Source organism: Nanorana parkeri, unplaced genomic scaffold (genome assembly GCF_000935625.1).
Source record: "Nanorana parkeri isolate BGI_ZX_2015 unplaced genomic scaffold, ASM93562v1 scaffold9, whole genome shotgun sequence".
NCBI classification, from domain to species: Eukaryota; Metazoa; Chordata; class Amphibia; order Anura; family Dicroglossidae; genus Nanorana; species Nanorana parkeri.
The window spans coordinates 2553379-2572886 of NW_017306277.1; the positions used below are offsets into that span (position 1 = coordinate 2553379).

Here is a 19508-nt window from a genome sequence, read left to right on the forward strand (position 1 = left end):
AGGAAGTTCGGCAAAATTTTTCTGCCGTTCACGAACTCCGCATTGGGTGACGAACACGACAGCGACCATCTTTCCCGCTCTGACACATGGTCATGGCTTCTTCTAGTCGAGATGGCGGTCTGATCACAGTTTGATTTGGTTCGCCGCCAATTCGGTTCGCAACCAGAAACGTGGAACGAATTAAGTTCGTGAACCGAGGTACCACTGTAAATGTGCAAAATGCGTGCTTTCCATTGGCCAAAACAAAAACACCAGACGCTTGATACATATGCAAAACATGCTTGCACAAAGGTTCTGAAGACTCTTTGAAGACATGAATTTACCCACAAAGAAAGCTTTTAAAGCAGAACTCCTAATATTAACCCTTGCAGTGTACTGTAAGGCTTAAAGGAGAACTATGGGGTTAAGGCTTTCCCCCATAGTTCTCCTTAGGGTAACGGGAGGACACAAACTAGCGTCCTCCCGTCACCCTAAGCTCAGTATAACGCAAGCTACAGCTCGTGGTATACTGAGACGCCGCAGCGGATCCCGACAATTATGTCTGGATTCGCCCAGCTGCGTGACTGACACCTGGCTCTGCCTATCTAGAGGCAGAGCCTGCTGTACCCTCCCCCGTCCGTTCCGCCAGTCAGCGCTGGCGGATCGGAGCGGGGGAATCCAGCCCCTCCCCTGTCACGGCAGAGAGCTGTGACTGGATCGAGAGGTGAGCGAACGCCGGTATGTGTTCGCTCACCTCCCGATCTACTGAGCCGACCTGTGACAGTCTCATTGTCACAGGTCGGCTAGAACTATGAGGTGAGTGAAAAGCACTCACCTCATAGATCTCCAGGGTAACGGGAGGACACAAACTAGCGTCCTCCCGTCACCCTAAGCTCAGTATAACGCAAGCTACAGCTCGTGGTATACTGAGACGCCGCAGCGGATCCCGACAATTATGTCTGGATTCGCCCAGCTGCGTGACTGACACCTGGCTCTGCCTATCTAGAGGCAGAGCCTGCTGTACCCTCCCCCGTCCGTTCCGCCAGTCAGCGCTGGCGGATCGGAGCGGGGGAATCCAGCCCCTCCCCTGTCACGGCAGAGAGCTGTGACTGGATCGAGAGGTGAGCGAACGCCGGTATGTGTTCGCTCACCTCCCGATCTACTGAGCCGACCTGTGACAGTCTCATTGTCACAGGTCGGCTAGAACTATGAGGTGAGTGAAAAGCACTCACCTCATAGATCTCCCTTTTTAAGTGCTCATTTTGGTCTAGGGGGAAAATAACAGTTATAGTCACCTGAACCACAGAGATGGCTGGTTGTGACAGTGCTCCCTCCAACCTCTCTCTACTGCAGCAATGGTATGTCCCTCAGGTCCTATGCATTGTATAGAACATAACTCACAGGACCTTAGACCTCTGCAGCGGAGGGGAAGAGAGGTTACAGGGACCGGTCTAAGAGCAAGCCGTTTCCAAGGATCGGGCGATTATAACTTTATTTTCCTCCCTAGACCAAAATGAGCCTTTAACCCTTTGCAGTGCGGGGGTAGCCACACTGACAGGGTTAGTTATTCTTGAAATCACCAGAAAGGCCTCTTCTTAGATTTGACTGTATTAAAGTACAACTGAAGCCCAAACCTTTTTTTTTAGTTTTGGATAGAGTGGAGAGGAATTAGAACCCGTCAGGTTTTTCTTTGCCCCCGTTAGGGAGATTAATCCTCTCTGTGTGTCCTGGTGAAAGTAAATCCCAAATTTTGGGTTGTCATCAGAAGAGGAATAGATGGGAAATCTTCCAATGGGGAGACTAGCTCTGGTGACCCTGCTGACCACCAGAGATTTCACTGTCTTTGGAGGGATTTCCTCACTTCCTGTTGTGGCCAATGGACAGGAAGTGAAGGGAAATCTCAGCAATGGCAAAAAATAGCTGACGGGTATGGAAAAGCCCTGGGGCCATGCTAAAAATAAATATTAAATGTAATTCTGTGTTTCAAACTCAGAATTATTACAAAAGAATTCTGACTCTTCTTAATCTCCAGAATTCTGTTTTTCAAACACAGAATTCTGACTTTTAAACACAAATTATGTTTCATATTTTGTTTTTAGGATGGCCCCAGGGCTCCTTCCGTATTACTATATCCAAAACTTGTTTTGGCTTCAGTTCCAGTTTAACCGCTTGAAGACCGCGGTGTTTACACCCCCTTCCTGGCCAGGCCATTTTTCAGTGTTCAGCGCTGCAGTACTTTGACTGACGTTTATTCCGTCATGTAACGCTGTACTGAAATGATTTTTCTACCATTTTTTGGGACAGATAGAGCTTTATTTTGGTGGTATTTAATCACCCCTGCATTTTTTTTTTTTTTTTTAATTACTATATAATGAAAAAAGTACTGAAAATTTTGGGAAAAAAACCCTATTCTCCCTACGTTATGTTATAAAACATTTATTATTACCCAATTTTTTGGTAAAATATAAAAGATCGGGTCACGTCGGGTAAATAGACACCAAACATGTCAAGCTTTAAAATTGCGCACACCCGCTAAATCGCAAAAAACTACCATACCCAAAATTGACCATAGCCGACGCTTTAAAAGCTTTTACCGCTCATCAGTTTAGTGTTATCAGTGATTGATGGCCCTAAAATGATTGCTCTCACTCCGACGTTCGCGGCGATACGTAACATGTGCAGCTCAATGGATGTAATCGTCGTTTTCGCACACGTAGGCGGACTCGACGCATGTTTGCGTGGGGTGTGGGGGACTTTAATTTTTTTTGTTGCTTTTGATATGCGACTTTTAATTTTCTTTTTTTTTTTTTGTTTAATTTTTTAAACCTTTTTTTTCACTTAACTTTATTGCTATCACATAGGGAGCAAATAAGCTCCCAATGTGATAGCCAATTTGCAGTGACAGGTCCCCTTTATGGAGACATCAGGGTTCTCTAAGACCCCTAATGTCACCTAGCGACCCCCAGAGAAGCTGATGAAGCAGAGACCTGCTTCACCAGCTTCTCTCCGGTTTCTGTACTGGAGAGTGACATAGGAATGCAGGCAGTGATGTAATACACATCACTTCCTGCATTTCAACGAGGAGCAGGAGATCAAATGGAGCTCGTGTACTGAACTCCAGCCGCAGAGCTGCTGTGCTGGTCCCGGGCTCACACCGGAAACAGCCGAGCTCGGGATCGCCAGCAGCGGCTGCGACGGAGGGGGGCGCACACCCGCACACATATTACAAGTGATCGGGCGTCTACAGACGTCTGAACGCTTGTATGTAAACAGCCATCGCTGGCTGTTTACATTCAAAGCCGGGCGCGATGGGACGTTTAAAAACGCCCAACCGCATTCAAGAAGCCGCTGTCCGGCGGTTTAAATACAACGGCCGGACAGCAGGTGGTTAAAAAATAACTTTATTTTGTTATGCTAAACACCATCAACGCGTTTCGTATCTGCTCAGGCTACTTTCTCAGGCATGGCACATCAAAACCCCTCTAAAATTTCTTTCCGTCCTTCAGAGAGAAGTGCTTTTGACACGGACAGAAGGGAAGGCAGAGAACTGATGTAAAGATGCCATATTGTCCTGAACTTTCTATGATCTGTATCCGGCCCAATCACACAAATGATCTCTTGCGTTGAGGTATTGGAAGATTTTAGGTGAATGTTCGATGTCCCTTTTTAATGATATACAGTAACTGTTTATTTCCCCATCCTCGGCCTTGTAGACACCCTGTAGCCCAACGTATGGCCCAGGGCCCCGGGGATGTCGCCTTGCACTTAGCTCGATGTTTGGCATTCAGAGATAAATGTTTTATGATGGCAGCTGGCGTCCTGTTTTATTTTTAAGGGAATAAAATGTTGCGGACTTTCTTTTTTCTAATTATCTTAACGCGCGTCTCTCTCTGGGCATCCAGTACAAAGCCCAGAAATCAGGCCACACTCTGGACAGATCTTCAGCTAATTGCTTCTTTATTATAAGCCGAGCTAATGCGCACTTTGCTCCCTCCAATAAGCCTGCGACTCTGCTCCCGTAGCCCCCAGCATATTGTCAGAGTCTTTATTCCGTCTCCGTTCGGATTGCTCCACTGTGGTCTATGACGGCGTCTCCTGCAATTATCACTCGGCGGTGTGATGCCTGAGAGAGCAGACTTTTTTTTTGTCCAGGGACAGCCACAAGAGAGACGTGCTTTTTAGTGTCAATATTAGAGCAGATCGGTATTTGCTCAGCGTTAGGCGGCGTGGGTAATAAAACCAACATTGCGATCATTATTTCCAGTGTTTAAACAGCGGATTGAGGCTTCTTTAATAAACTGCGCGGAGTGTAATAACTCCTAGTAACCAATCACAATGATTTACTGCAAGTCCAGGATTAATTCTGATTGGTTGATATGGGTATGGGGCTTCGTACGGTGCTCCTTGCATTGCTGTGTTGTAATATGGCTGCAGATAAGGTACAATCTTAGGCTGGGTTCACACCTAGGCCTACTGAATATGCGCATTTCGTGGTAAAAAAAACGCGCGACAAACTCGCGTTTCCGAGGGCTACTTGGCTGTATCCCAATGTAAACGCGAGACCAAAACACCCCAAAGAAGTGCATGTACTTCTTTGGGCGTAGGCCGTTTTGTAGCGCGTTCAGACGGGCTGAAATAAGGAAAGGTGTGAACCATACCCATAGAAAACAATGGGATTTTCAAGTTTGTACGTTTTTGTAGAGCGTTCATAGAGCGCTGAACGCGCGACAAAACGTAAAGGTGTGAACAGGGCCTTATGGTTTACATAAGTTAATAATCTAAAGAGCAATAAATAGTTGCTAATTAGATTTAGTTTTTGGCAATTAAGTTCAGTCCGGCTAAAGCGGATTTGATTGGTTGCGCTGGGTCGGTGAATGATGAGGGATTAATCAAAACTGGAGCAGCCGTGCATGGCAGCCAATCAGCTTCTCTCTTTCATTTTCAAATCTTAAGGTGCCCATGCGCCCTGCAATCATCGGACGATTCGTATTCGGACCGTCGTACAATTTTCGTACCGCAGCCCCATCCTGCCCCGACCATCGCACAGTTCAATTAGCGGTCTTTAGCAGAAATCACCTGGACGAATTTCGTTCATTGACCGCATGGATTTTCGTTTGCGTATTAGCAGTGTTAATCGTATGCTTTTTAACTTACGGAAATGCCACCAACATTGCGAAAATCGCACAATCGACCAATGTTTTCTAGCATGCTGGAAAGACTAACATCGTAGGATTGTACAGTATTTGCGGTTGTACACTGCCCATCAACCTTTCGAATATCGGACGAAAACGCGATCACAAAGGAAACCTTTTGGGCACCTTTTAACTGAAGAGAGAAGCTGATTGGTTGCTATTAACTCTCAAGCAACCAGAAACAACATTTGTTCAGCACCTACCGCGTGTGGGTTTCGGTATCGAGTACCGATATTTTTTTTTTTCTCTGTAGACATAGATTATCAGGAAGTCATGACCCGCTGCCCGGCTTCCTGATTGCCTGGGAAGCTGGCGTTCCATCAAAAGAACACCAGCTTCACGTTCCCTCGTGACACTGCGGGGCAGCCTGGCTCCCTGACCAATCAGGGAGGCGGGTCATGACGTGCTGCCCAGCTTCCTGATTGGTCAGGAAGCCAGGCTGCCTAGCCAATCGGGAAGCCGGGAGGGGCAGGTCGTGACCTGCCACCCAGCTTCCTGATTGGCCGTGCTCCCTTGTGGCACTGCCTTGTACTCGTTCATATACTCGGTATCGATACAGATACTTATATATATATATACAGGGCTTGAAAAATTTGGCGGTGTCTCACCAGTCAGTCAAAGATTATTATTGTCAGCACAGATCTCACAATACAGAATTTCCAACACGTAGTTAAATCCTGATAATTAACCACCTGCTGTCTGGCCGTTGTAATTAAATGGCCGGACAGCGGCTTCTTGAATGCGGGTGGGCGTTTTTAGACGTCCCATCCCGCTCCGCTCGTGCCCACCGCTCGGTGGCGCGCACGGACGGGAAATCAGCTTTGAATGTAAACAGCCAGCGATGTAGAGACACCCGATCCCTTGCAATATGTGTGTGGGTGTTGCCCCCCCCCTCCGTTGCCGCTGCTGCTGGCGATCCAGAGCTCCGGTGCAAGCCCGGGACCAGCTCTGCGGCCGGAGATCAGTACTCGAGCTCCGTTTGATCTCCTCCTCCTCTTCGGAATGCAGGCAGTGATGTGTATGACATCACTTCCTGCATTCTTTGTTACTCTCCGGTACAGAAACCAGAGAGAAGCTGGTGAAGCAGGTGTTTGCTTTATCAGCTTCTCCGGGGGTCCCTAGGTGACAGGGGTCTTAAAGACCCCTGATGCCTCCATAACGAGGACCTGTCACTGCAAATTGGCTATCACATAGGGAGCTTGTTTGCCTCCTATGTGATAGCAATAAAGTTAAGTGGAAAAAAAAGGTTTAAAAAAAATGAAAGTTAAAAAAAACTATTAAATTAAAAGTCGCATATCAAAGCAATTAAAAAAAAAAAAATCCCCCGCCCCCACATGCATACGCAAACATGCGTCGAGTCCGCCTACGTGCCAAAACGACGATTACATCCATTGCGTCGCACGTGGTACATGTCGCAGTGAGAGCAATAATTCTAGGGTCATCAATCACTGATAACACTAAACTGATGAGCGGTAAAAGCTTTTAAAGCGTGGGCTATGGTCAATTTTGAGTATGGTAGTTTTTTGGGGATTTAGCGGGTGCGCGCAATTTTAAAGCTTGACATGTTTGGTGTCTATTTACCCGACGTGACCCCGTCTTTTATATTATACCAAAAAATTGGGTAATAACAAATGTTTCCTAACCTAACGTAGTGATAACAGTTTTTTTTTCTCTTAATTTTCAGTACTTTTTTCATTATATAGTAAAAAGCCAAAAAACCCGCAGTGGTGATTAAATACCACCAATTTAATGTCAGTACAGCGTTGCATGACGGAATAAATGTCAGTCAAAGTATCGCAGCGCTGAATACTGAAAAATGGCCTGGCCAGGAAGGGGGTGTGAACACCCCGGTCAGCAAGTGGTTAATCAGAAAGTGTAAATACCTACGAGATTCATTGTGATTGGTTCATGTGGAATGCTGCAAGCTTTACTATGGAAAGGTCTTGTTCGACACACAAACACACACACACACACACCCACACCCTCACCCTCTCTCTGCGTTACCAGACAGCAACAGTGTGTCATCTGCAAATGACCTACTTACCGGGCTCCAGTCTTCGGTTTGGTCAGTAGTTGCCCCAGGCGATCTGGCGCTGAATTCAAGGAATTCTGAACTTCTATTTTTGAAAGTGTCATTTCTCGGCACGAATACAGCGCACACACTTGCTAATCCATTGCGGTAGCTCTGCAGCAGGGGTAGGCAAACGCTGCCCCACCAGCTGTTGTGGAACTCTAAATTCCATGAGGCATTGCAAGACTGGCAGTCACGGGCATGGTTCCCAAAGGCAGATGCATGATGGGATTTGTAGGGACTGGAGTTTGCCTACCCCCCCCGCTATACAGTATTGCTACCCTAGAAGTGATTGGCTGGCATATCCCAAAAAATTCTAGTGTACGTTAGGGGCACATTTGCGCCGATAACTGTCCATCACACTTATTTGAGCTCGTTTGACATCCCATTCCAAATCCATTGTTGTGTTCAGTGTTTCTCAACCTGTTTTCAGTCACGGCACCCCTAAAAAGTATATGGAATCTCAAGGCACCCCAGTCTAAAAGCTCCCCAAGATTCCAATAAGAATACACATGACTCTTGTACTTTGGCAATACTTGCTTATCTCAGAGTTGTGTCTGAGTACAGTGAGTCCTGCTGAATGAAAGTGAAAGTCGCACCCCAGCGATGGCTGCCGCCAAGGGGAGATCTGTTTGGTTATAAACATACTCGGCCGGTAGCTGCAGGGGAAAATTTGTTTGGCCGTTGCATTGCGTTCACAGTCTCAGTACCACCTTCTACAGTTCATCTAAACCTGAACACTTAACCAATAATGTTGTTGGACATGTTCCTGTAATCTCAAAAAGTTTAGTCACTTTTTTCCTGCTTTCAACATGACTGAACAGGCCTCTAACTACAGCTTAGTAAGAATTAAACCCCGGGATTAACCACTTGCCTAGATTCTTCCTGTACACTAAGCCCTGATGAAGGGGAACTTGTATATAACCCCTGAAGCGTGTTGGATGCAACTCTTGGTAGACTGTTTTATAATAACAAAATGATGACTTTGCACTAATCATTCTTTCAATGTACATAAAATGGCCTTCTCAGGACCCTGCCAGAGTCTCCACGGGCATTAGAGAGCTGCCGAACGTTGATTGAGGAACCTGATTCATTTAGGACCTCCACCAATCCACCTTCCCAGCCAATCAGCATCAAGGCGGCTGTTTGGCTGGTGTTACATGACTCTAAAGCGCCTGCGCCACCCTGATTGGCCAGCTCGATGCCGATTGGCTGGGAAGCCGGTTTCCCGGCCAGTCAGCATAGAGCCAGTTGACGAGTATTTACCTGCCACCTGGCTGCCAGTCAGAGGAAATCTCCCTCTGACGGGAAATTCCAGTATCGGGGGCAAGCATCGGAGCATTTGGGCGAGTAATCGCCCAATAGTCGGTATCGGCACTGATACTAGTATCGGTATTGGTGCATCCCTATATTGAATACATGTGTCCACACACTTCCTATCCTGCAGTGACAACACTTGCTCAGTTCAGAAGCCGCTTTGTCACAAATTAGGCTACAAGCAGCTTTGCTGATGCACATTGCAGTGGCACATTCTGCCGTAGTAACCACAGTACAATCTTTATGTTCAGCTGCTGCAGGAATGCACACACATCCACGGGAAGGTTATACAAAGAGTCTACAGAGTGTGCACAGCACCGGGAGAGCTAAACATGCGTAAAGTAAAGCTGACCATACACACGCAGATTATCGTTCAGAGAGTAATTGAGAGAAATCACTCAATTACCCTGTCCACGCTATAACAATGTGGATAGAGAATATACCCTCTGCCTGCTGTTGTAGTCAGACACCAGTCACCAGGGTCACTTGGTGACCAGGGAGCATGGAGCCGGCTTCCCGGCCAATCAGGAACGCGGGCGCCGTGTAATGACTTGCAGACCGGCTTCCTTAATGGGACTTCCAATATCAGTATTTTGCTATCTGCGAGTACCGGGGGGAAAAAACCCGGTATTGGTGCATCCCTAATATTCATCCTCTCTTATTTGTCATAGTGAACATTTTCACTGGAATAAAAAGTGATGGGAAATCCAACAGTTTATGATTGACACTGAATAGTCAGGCAATCTTCCATATATGAGCTTTCACGAAGAGATTTTTTGCCCTATCCTGTTGTGTCTTTAAACAGAAAATGAAAGGACGTCCCCCAAATTGGACTGATATTGGTTTTACCCAATTCCTGCTGTATCACAAACCAGAAAGTGTTTTGGCTTTAGATGTTCCTGTATCAAAGATACAAGTAGTAACCTGCCAGGAGATATTATGTGCTTCCTGTACATAACTTTTACTTCTCCTTCATAGTGCTGCTGCAACCATAAATCCGACAGGGGTGTCAGGTCAACACATTTCAGCTTCTCCAAAGTCCATCTCTGGCCTGACCCCTTTTGTCTCCCAAGCCTCACTATTGACTCACCATCATGTGTGTTTCCAAGTTGGTGAGATTTGGGAAGGAGGAGGCCAAAGCTCATCTTCATTGCTGTAGGCCGGGATTTATGGATTGAGCGTCTTGAAATGTTTAGGACTTGTGGCTGAAAAGTAAATGAACATGTGTGGACAAGATTGAAAAAGGTGAACTGACTCGCCAAACCCTCCTCACACCCTTCTGGTATCTGCTGCATCTAGCTGCAAGGCTGACCAGCATTCGCTGCCCATGCCAACCGGTATAATGGTCCAGAAAACTTCACTACACTATCCTGGAGGCTGTGTAGTAACAGAATGCTTGCAATGGCGAGCAGCCATTGGTCAGCGCGGCTCTGGCCTGACCAATCTTGCCTCCCAAGCCTTACTATTGGCTCACCACCGTGACGTGTCTTCACTAACCAATCCTGAGGCTTGGGAAGGAGGAGGCCAAAGTTCATCTTCAGTGCTGTAGGCCAAGATGTGCAGATTTAGCATCTTGGAATTTCAGAACTTGTGGCCGAAAAGTAAATGTACGTGTGTGGACAAAAATGAAAAAGGTGAACTAACTTGCCAAACCCTCCTTTTAAAGGAGAACTATGAGGGGAGTGCTTTTCACTCACCTCATAGTTCTAGCCGACCTGTGAACAATGAGACTGTCACAGGTCGGCTCAGTAGATCGGGAGGTGAGCGAACACATTCCGGCGTTCGCTCACCTCTCGATCCTGTCACGGCTCTCTGCCATGACAGGGGAGGGGCTGGATTCCCCCCGCTCCGATCCGCCAGCGCTGACTGGTGGATCGGACGGGGGAGGGGGCGGGTACAGCTGGCTCTGCCTCTAGATAGGCAGAGCCAGCTGTCAGCTCGCGGTATACTGAGCCTAGGGTGACGGGAGGACGCTAGTTTGTGTCCTCCCGTTACCCTAATGAGAACTATGGGGAAAATACTTAACCCCATAGTTCTCCTTTTAACCCCTCAGTATCCACTGCAGCTAGCTGCAAGGCTGACTTCCATTCGCTGCCCATGCCAACCGGTAAAATGGTCCCGACATTTGAATACTTCACTACACCAACCTGGAGACTGTAGCAACATAATGCTTGCGATGGCGAGCAGCCATTGGTCAGCGTGGCTCTGGCCTGACCAATCTTGCCTCCCACGCCTTACTATTGGCACCACATCGTGATGAGTCTTCACTGACCAATCCTGAGGCTTGAGAAGGAAGAGGCCAAAGTTCTTCTTCAGTGCTGTAGGCCAAGATGAGGAATTTCAGAACTTGTGGTCGAAAAGTAAATGAACATGTGGGGTTGTCTCAGTGCCTGGGTTTAATGCAGGATTGGGCAAATCCAGGAGCCAGGTTGCCAACGCTCCTTAAAAATAAGTTGGCGCCTAACATTGGAGGTTGTCGCTAGGTGTTGGCAATGGAGCCGGCTCCTAAAAAAAGAAATCCTGCTGGCTCCTGGAGTGGACAGACCATATTACTTTTTATTACCCCAGATGAACTGTATTTGTAGTTTTGTACAGGCTCCTGTTAAAGTTGATTCTTCATAGCACAGTTTTCTTTAGTGATGCAAAAGATTTGAGAACCTCCAGCTGTAATCACACTGCGCAGGAGGGGTGGAAAAAGTGATTCTGAATGCGGGGACCATGCGACAATCGCTTTTGTCCATGGGCACCTTACGACCCCAGCTGAGACCGGCAGCTTAAATATTGTCTGAGCAGATAATACACTTATTCAGTGGCTTTGGCTTGAGCTGCATGCCAGCAGGTTGGATGTATTGTTTTGCTTCTTGAGCTCTCTGACACACAGCATTGCCCTTTGAAGGTAGCCCATTGCATACAGGGGACCTGTGCTTCTCCTGTGTATTGGAATGCCTAAATGTTCCCTTCCCCCATCCAGGGTGCAGAGAGAGCGAGTGTGTGAAAGTTGCAGCTGTTCTACATGTAGGTCAAAGTAGGCGTTCCCCCTAGACTCGGCTCAGTGTCTGCCTGTCACATTTCTTATCTCTTACCTGATGCTGCAGCAGCAGCTCGCCGCCTGAAACAAACGTCTAATCGGTCTTGCAGGGCCTGACCTAGGCTCAAGCTCTGTGCAAAATAGGGTTTTGCATTGTGTTGGTATTTCCTTGTCCCCCGCAACCTCTTGTATCTTTTCCTTCTGAATTAGATTGTAAGCTCTTGTGAGCACGGCTGACATACGTAGTGTTTCTCATGTTCTCGCGTTGTGCAGCGGGATGGAAGATGCATTGTGGAGATCATCAATGCATAATTTGGTTTCATTGCTTGCAGCGCGAACAGTCATCGATTTCTTCAAGCAAACACCAGGCTGAAATAAAAGACATAAATTAAAGGGGGAATATTGAAACAAAATCCTTTAAAAAGAACAATGCAAAGCAGATACCAAAAAAAAACACAACCTGTGGATGATGTGGTTTTATCAAGACCCGAGTGGATGAAATGCAATGAAAAGCATGTTTATTGTCCATGCCTTGCAATGCTTGATAAAGCTGGTCATACACGTATAGATTATCTGCAGATTTGCTATGGTCAGATGGGAAAAGTGCAACAGATTCCTCCATCTACACTAAACTGTGTGCATGGAGGAATCTCCCACTGGGCCAAGCTTTAGTAGCTTGCTAGTCGGCCCCTTGTTAGCACAAGCACACTGTCCTTGTTAGCCTCCTATGTGATCGCAATCGCATTAAAGGAGAACTATGAGGCGAGTGATTCTCACTCGACCTCATAGTTTGAGCCGAAGTGTGACAATGAAACTGTCACAGGTCGGCTCAATAGATCAGGAAGTGAGCGAACGCATAACGTGGCACGCTCACTTCTCGATCATGTCCCTGCAGAGAGACGTGAATGTCACTCGCGGCTCCATGCAGGGATTCCCCCTCTCCCCGCTCCGATCCTCCAGCGCTGACTGGAGGATCGGACTTTAGATAGGCAGAGCCAGCTGTCATTCACGCAGCTTGGTGGATCTCGACAGTAATGTCGGGATCCGTCCCGGCTGCATCGATTTCAGTTCTCAGCAGCGATCTCCGCTCGCGGGCTACTGAGCTTTGGGTCACGGGAGGACGCTAGTCTATGTCCTCCCGTGACCCTGAGGAGAACTATGGGGAAAAACACTTACCCCATAGTTCTCCTTTAGGCCTGGTTCACACCTGTGCGTATTGCATAAGCGCGTCACACGCGCGTTTTCGTCCCGGAGTTTGGTGCGTTTTCATGTGCGTTTTTAGTGCGTTTTTTTACATTAGAAACGCGCGTTTTGGAGCTATTTGTATGAAATTATAGGTATGAAATTAATTATTAATGTGTACTAATTTCTGAATATAAATCAGTACATATCAATCACCAATTACATATAAACACTGTCAGCTGGCGATTTGCTCATGCAGCGAGCTGTGATCGACAATCTGGGAGCTACACCGGTTTGTGGAACTACAAATAAGAGATCATAAATTGAATACAATTTGTGTTAAACCTCATAAAAAAACACAAAAAACTAATTGTTAAATTAGCTTAAAATTTTATATAAAAATAAACAGGCACATCGAGCGTAGGACGCACTACAAAACGGTCAGGTGTGAACCAGCACTTAAAGTGTCGCCTATGGGAAATTTTGGTTATTGTAGTTTTGTGCGGTTTCACGGACGCACGCAATTTTAAGGCTTGACTTGTTTGGTATCTATTTACCTGGCGTGACCCCGTCTTTTATATTTTACCAACAAATTGGGCATTATATTCTGTTCCTGTGCACTTTCAGTGTATTTTATCCTAAAAATACTTGTTTGATAAACATTTGAGCAATTACCGTGCATAAATTGCAACTATTTTACAGGGTCTCTGCTTTCAGAAAATATATCATTGTTTGGGGGTCTGAAGCTGTTTTCTAGCCAGAAATTTTATCATGTGTGCGCAAATGTAAGAAATTGCTCCAGGCAGCAAGTGGTTAATGAATGTGTAACTAGATTGTAATTTTTTGGACCTCCTCTTCATGCTCGCCTTACTGACAGGAGTTGTATGGCAATTTTCAGCCAGCATTGATCCGTTCAGTTTTATCCGAACCCTTGCCGGTATGGTATCTTGATCCGAGAGGTTGTTGAATAAAATCTGGCTGAAATCGGTAAAATTGCGTGCACATTGTCCTGTATATGGCGAGGATTCAAACTTGTGTCATTCATGAACCTCCGCAGCTGCATCCTGTTTGAAGGTAACGGCGCAGTCCCTGCTTCGGCCACATCTGGAATTCCTTTAGGATTTCAGCGTTGTTCTATAAATAGGAAAATTCTTCTGTCCAGTTGCCTGTCATTACTCCACGGCCATGCTTTCTTTCCCAAGAACAATCCGCCGTAGTACAGATGCGTTGGATTGATCACACAGTGGCATTGTCCCGGTATCGCTGGAACCTCCAATCTGTTTGATAAGTCACTGTTGACTTTGTCAGAGGTGATGATCATGGTTGCTGACAGTGTAAGTAAATATTGACTGCGGGGCTGATTCAGTTACTTGGTGACCCGACCATGCTGTGCTTAGTAGCTCACAACGTGAAGCCAGGAAATAAGACAACGTGTTTAATAAATGTTGTGTGAGCAGCACACTTCCCACATTGTAGCTTTGGCTGAGCTCTTTGTTTTTTCTTTATTTGTAGGATAATGTTACATTCTGGTAATGTTTTATAGGCCTGTAAAATGTATCAATTTTAATTCTAATAAAAAAGTAAGTGTAATAAATTATTACCAAACCAAAAAAGAACCTCTGACAGGATAGGGCCCCTTTCTTCATTGTGTTCTCTCCTGTCCATGCAAGTTTTGAATGTCAAATATTAAAAGAGAGATATGGGGTAAGTGTTTTTCCCCATGGTTCTCTTTAGGGTCACGGGAGGACATATACTAACCTCCTCCTATGACCCAATGCTCAGTATATAGAGAGCTGTTGCCCGCGGTACACTGAGAGCGCCGCAGCCAGGACGGATCCTGACAATAGAGTTGAGTTCCACCCAGCTGCGTGAGTGACATGTGGCTCTGCCTATCTAGAGGAAGAGCCAGCTGTGACCACCCCCCCGCCCCGTCCGTTCCTTCAGTCATTGCTGGAGGATAGGAGGGGAATCCCTGCAGGGAGCAGTGACTGACTGTCAACGCTCACTGCAGGGAGACTATCGGGAAGGCAGCGGATCGGCTGCATGTTTCTGCTCACTTCCCGATCGATAGAGCCGACCTGTGACAACTTCTTTGTCACAGGTCAGCTCTAACTATGAGGATGAGTGGAAATCACTTGCCCCATAGTTCTCTTTTAAGGCACCCACTAGGTCTGTCCTGTCTCCTACCTGAGCTCAGTCAATATACCCTAATAAGACCCCATTCACACTGAGCTACATCCAAAAAAGCGACATTGAGCTGAGCGACATTGAGCTACACATTTTGTCGCGCTACGTAGTGCAACTTTTCGTAGGGACTTCGTAGCTGCTACATTGGGCGGTGCAGTCAATCAAAAGCAGTCTTGATGTGACATTATTCCTTCCTTCTTATATTTCTGTGCAAAAGTGACACTTTTGTAGCGCAACGTAGTGCGACAATGAGCTACACCATTAGGCCCCATTCACACTAAGCGGTGAATCCCGCGATATCGCACATTTTTCACCGGCCAATGATATTCAATGGAGCTGTTGTAATGTACAGCTCCATGTTGCTGTCGCAGGACCCTTTTTCCCGCGGATCTTTCTATTTGTGAATGCAGCCCGACGGTGAAGGTTGAGCGATCGTCGCCCGAACAGTCGCGCTATCCCGCCGCGAGGAAATCCGCTCGAGGTGAGTGTCGCTACTTGTGAATGCGGCATCAAGTCTATTGGGCCAAATCGCCTGAAAAATAGGTCATGTTCGAGCTACAAGCTTGAGCGACGAGCTACAGGTGACATTGAGCTGTGAGATGTGAACAGCTCCATTGAAATGCATTGGACAAGCTACATTGAGCTGATATTTGAGCGATTTTTGGAGCTGACATCGCTCAGAGTGAACGGGGTCTAAAACTGTCAGACAACAAAGACACTATCAGGATTACACAATTTAGATTCTCACCGATTCCCATTGCTGACTGGGGATCTTTAAAGGCATTCAGAATATGACGACATGGTGCTAACTTGGAATTATGTTAAAGTGGAACTTTACCCCCTTTCACTAAAATTCCTATCTGTATACTGATGTGATATCATCTTACATTCATTAGCTAAACAAACCTATTTTTATTTTACTTACAATTCCTTTTTTTTTGTCCACTTCCTGGTCCTCTTTGGCACACATGATGTAATATGCCCAAGCATTGCATTCTGGGAAGGTTACATCAACAGTGCATTGCTGGGAAATCTCATCTGTAATCTCAGGGAAAGGCATTTTCCACCCCTGAGATGATTTGCACGGTCACATGTCCTAGTCACATGTGCCAGAGTTCCAGGAAGTAAAGGGAGATCTAGTAACCTGCCCTTAGTAAACATGGCCACTGTCAGACTGGGGAAGAAAAGAAAATTAAGGTATGTATAAAATACAAAGCCGGCAATTATCTAGAAATATGTGTTTGTAGATTATCATCACTAAATATTTCTAAAGGTGTGTTTGTTGTTGTTTTGAAGATATGTGTAAAGTTTCTCGAAGTTAGAATAAAGTAGATTTCACCCTGACAACTGTATTTGAGACCCTAAACACCATAAAGGTTAATAAAATTTGTTTTTCACATTTTCTAGCTGCCGCAGACTGGCAGTTGATGACCGCAGTGTATTTTTAAATGTGATTTAGTCATCTCTAATTTGCTCTCATATGTATCACTCTAAAGGATGCCCTCATTTTGATTTTTACAGATATGCCGATATTTGGACTGTGCCCGGCCTACGATGAGTTTTATCTAGTTGTGTGTAGCCAATGTAATCAGGTCATAAAGCCGCAAGCATTTCAATCACATTATGGTAAGTGCTTAACTATGACTTAATAACGTTGTTAAATCGGGATTAAAGATGGCACATTTTGTTGATCCTTTTTAATGTTTTGTAAAGTGCCTGCCATTGACAGCCCAAAATGGAAATATTCTCCTGAGGATTTAACACAAATGATTGGTTTTCAGGCAAGTCTTCAGATTAACCTGTTGTGATGTTCTGTTGATTGAACGGGTAAGGGGGTGCCTTCCAGCAGTAGCCCTCATTCACACGGGTAACGGCCGGATCTGTGCGGCGTGCACGGCCGTATCCGGCAGCACAGAGAATTGTCATCCGAGGACTGTGACGACATGGTGATCAGTTTTAGGAGTTATATGTGTATTGGTGTTGAGTTATGTTTGAGTGCGTTATACTGTGTAACCTGGTTATGAAAAGACTATCAGCACCATCCCTCGTTATCTCCCATTGTACTGGAGCTCGTTAGCAGGGGAAGCCCTGTGGTGTTGAGCAGACCGATTGTCTGGGGAGGGGGGATTTGATGGGATTATAATCTGATCTCATCACTTGCTGTATAAAAGTTTGTGCAGTTGCTCAATAAATGAGTTTGTTTTACCCTACGCTCGGTCCCGACCAGTGACTGGGGAAACTGGGAGCTACAGATCAGCGGGTTGCAATATCTCCTCAGCAAGGAAGAATACAGCGGCGGACATACTTATCCTGAGTACTAGGGATGCACCGATACCACTTTTTTAAGACCGAGTACGAGTACCGATACTTTTGCTCAAGTACTCGCAGATACCAATTACCGATACTTTTTCTTAAAGGGACAGGTCACATTTTTTCTAAAGCAATACAAACTAATCCTTTAAGGTCACTTTCTTAATATTATGATTCATGAGATGACGAGGGAGCATGACGCCGGCTTCCCGGCCAATCAGAATGCCGGGCGCTGCGTCATTACACGGCGCCCGGCTTCCGGATTTGCTAGCTTCCTGACCAATCGGGAAGCCGGGCAGAGCGGCATTGCACGCTACCCCGCTTCCTCTTTTGCCGGGAAGTCGGCTCCATGCTCTGTCATCACAAGTGACGAGAGAGCATGGAGCCGTTTCCTGGCCAATCAGGAAACTGGGCAGCGTGTAATGATGCGCTGCCCGGCTTCCTGATACAGGAAGTACTCATGCTAGGTATCGGAGCATTTGGGCGAGTAGGAGTACTCACCCAAATGCTTGGTATCGGCACCGATACCGATACTAGTATCGGTATCGGTGCATCCCTACTGAGTACCGAGGTCCGTCACAAGGACCAGAAGTGTTTTTTTTATTTGCAGGATTATTGGGTGCAAATAGAGGGGAGTAAAAACCTTAAAGGATTCAACTAAAGTCCTAACGGGAAGTGAGAGGATATCCCTCTATTGCGACAAATCTCCTCTTAGAGATTTGTCACCAGAACCAGATTGGATGAATCTCCCTCACCTTTAGTTCCGTTGAAAGCAGATACAATCTTGGCTTTACCGTGACCTTCTAGCCTGGAAACAATGGACTCTAGAACAACCAGGGAGGGTGAACATCATTTGTGCATTGTGGTGCGGTGGTTTTGGAAGGAAGATGTGTCCAGATTTTGCAGCCCATTAAAAACGAATAGACCGCCTTAACACAATTGCGGTAATAACAACAGACATGCCTGAAAGGGGCATTCATTGAGTGTTCATGAGTGGCCATAGGGTGCCAACAGTGGCCATAAGGTCCATGTGGAGTGAACTGTTCTATATGTTAATGTGACGGCCACTGGAATCTTGGCATTGACAGGCTTGATAGAATCTTTTTTGTCCTGTGTTGCCTGTCCAGATGCTTTTTTCTCGGTGATGGATCCTCTTTACAGAAGCTCAGGTTGCAGACGTGAATGTGGTTTGTTTGTACACTATCGTGGAGAAGTCCATTGTATTGCTGCTGTTGCATTGTTGTGTTACTGATGACCATCTCAGGCCCCTGGAGTCTTCCAGCATTCAGTTGTGAAATTGTGTTCCTGGTAAGAAGGTAATCGTGTAATTGGTACATTTTAGGTGGGTGAGCAATGGTCACTTAACTTCCTATACATGTTACAATCACCAATCAGATTCCATATTTGACAAATGTGTCTGCCGCAATACGGACAACGCATGGCACGTTCTGCAGATGAATTGATTGCAGGCAACCTGCTGTGATTCCTCAAGTACATATGGACATAAGATGTTTGACTTGACTCTTAAAGGAGAACTATGAGGTGAGTGACAATCACTCATCCTCATAGTTCCAGCTGACGTGTGACAATGAAACTGTCACAGGTCGGCTCAATAGATCGGACCTCGCTCACTTCTCGATCAACTCCCTGCAGAGAGCGGTGACTGTCGGTCATTGATCCCCACAGGGGTTCCCCTCTCCGATCCTCCAGCACTGACTGGCGGAATGGACGGGGGAGGGGACGGGTACAGCTGGCTCTGCCTCTAGATAGGCAGAGCCCATTGTCACTCACACAGCTGGGTGGATGTCGACCGTAATGACGGGGATCCGTCCCGGCTGCGGCGGTCTCGGCATACCACGAGCTGTAGCTCGGGATATACTGAGCTTTGGGTCACGGGAGGACGCTAGTATATGTCCTCCCGTGACCCTGAGGAGAACTATGGGGAAAAACACTCTTTTTTTAATGATCATCTAATGACAATCCAATATATCAGCTACTCTGACCCTCAGGCTGATCTCAGAGAAGGTTCAGTTACCTGGGATGGATTTTTTCTGGGTGCTCTTGTTTGGGGTGTGCTTTGGGTCACAAGCTGAGTACCCATTGGAGCAGGGTTGGTCAACTCCGGCTCTACAGCTCTTGTTAAATCCCATGAGGCATTGCAAGACAGACAGTTACAGGCATCTCAGGGGCAAAGTCATGTTGGGATTTGTAGTTTAATCACGGCCGGAGGTCCTGAGTTGTT

General features: G+C 46.3%; 1 protein-coding gene across 2 annotated transcripts in view; it reads left to right on the forward strand.

Moving 5' to 3' along the window:
* ATXN7 (ataxin 7) overlaps nt 1–19508 on the forward strand; it is a 90592-nt gene that overhangs the window by 25338 nt on the left and 45746 nt on the right. For both annotated transcript variants that reach the window (XM_018554713.1, XM_018554703.1), the window contains exon 4: nt 16478–16582. In XM_018554713.1, the coding sequence (XP_018410215.1) occupies nt 16478–16582 (105 nt within the window). The remainder of the gene's footprint in view (nt 1–16477; nt 16583–19508) is intronic.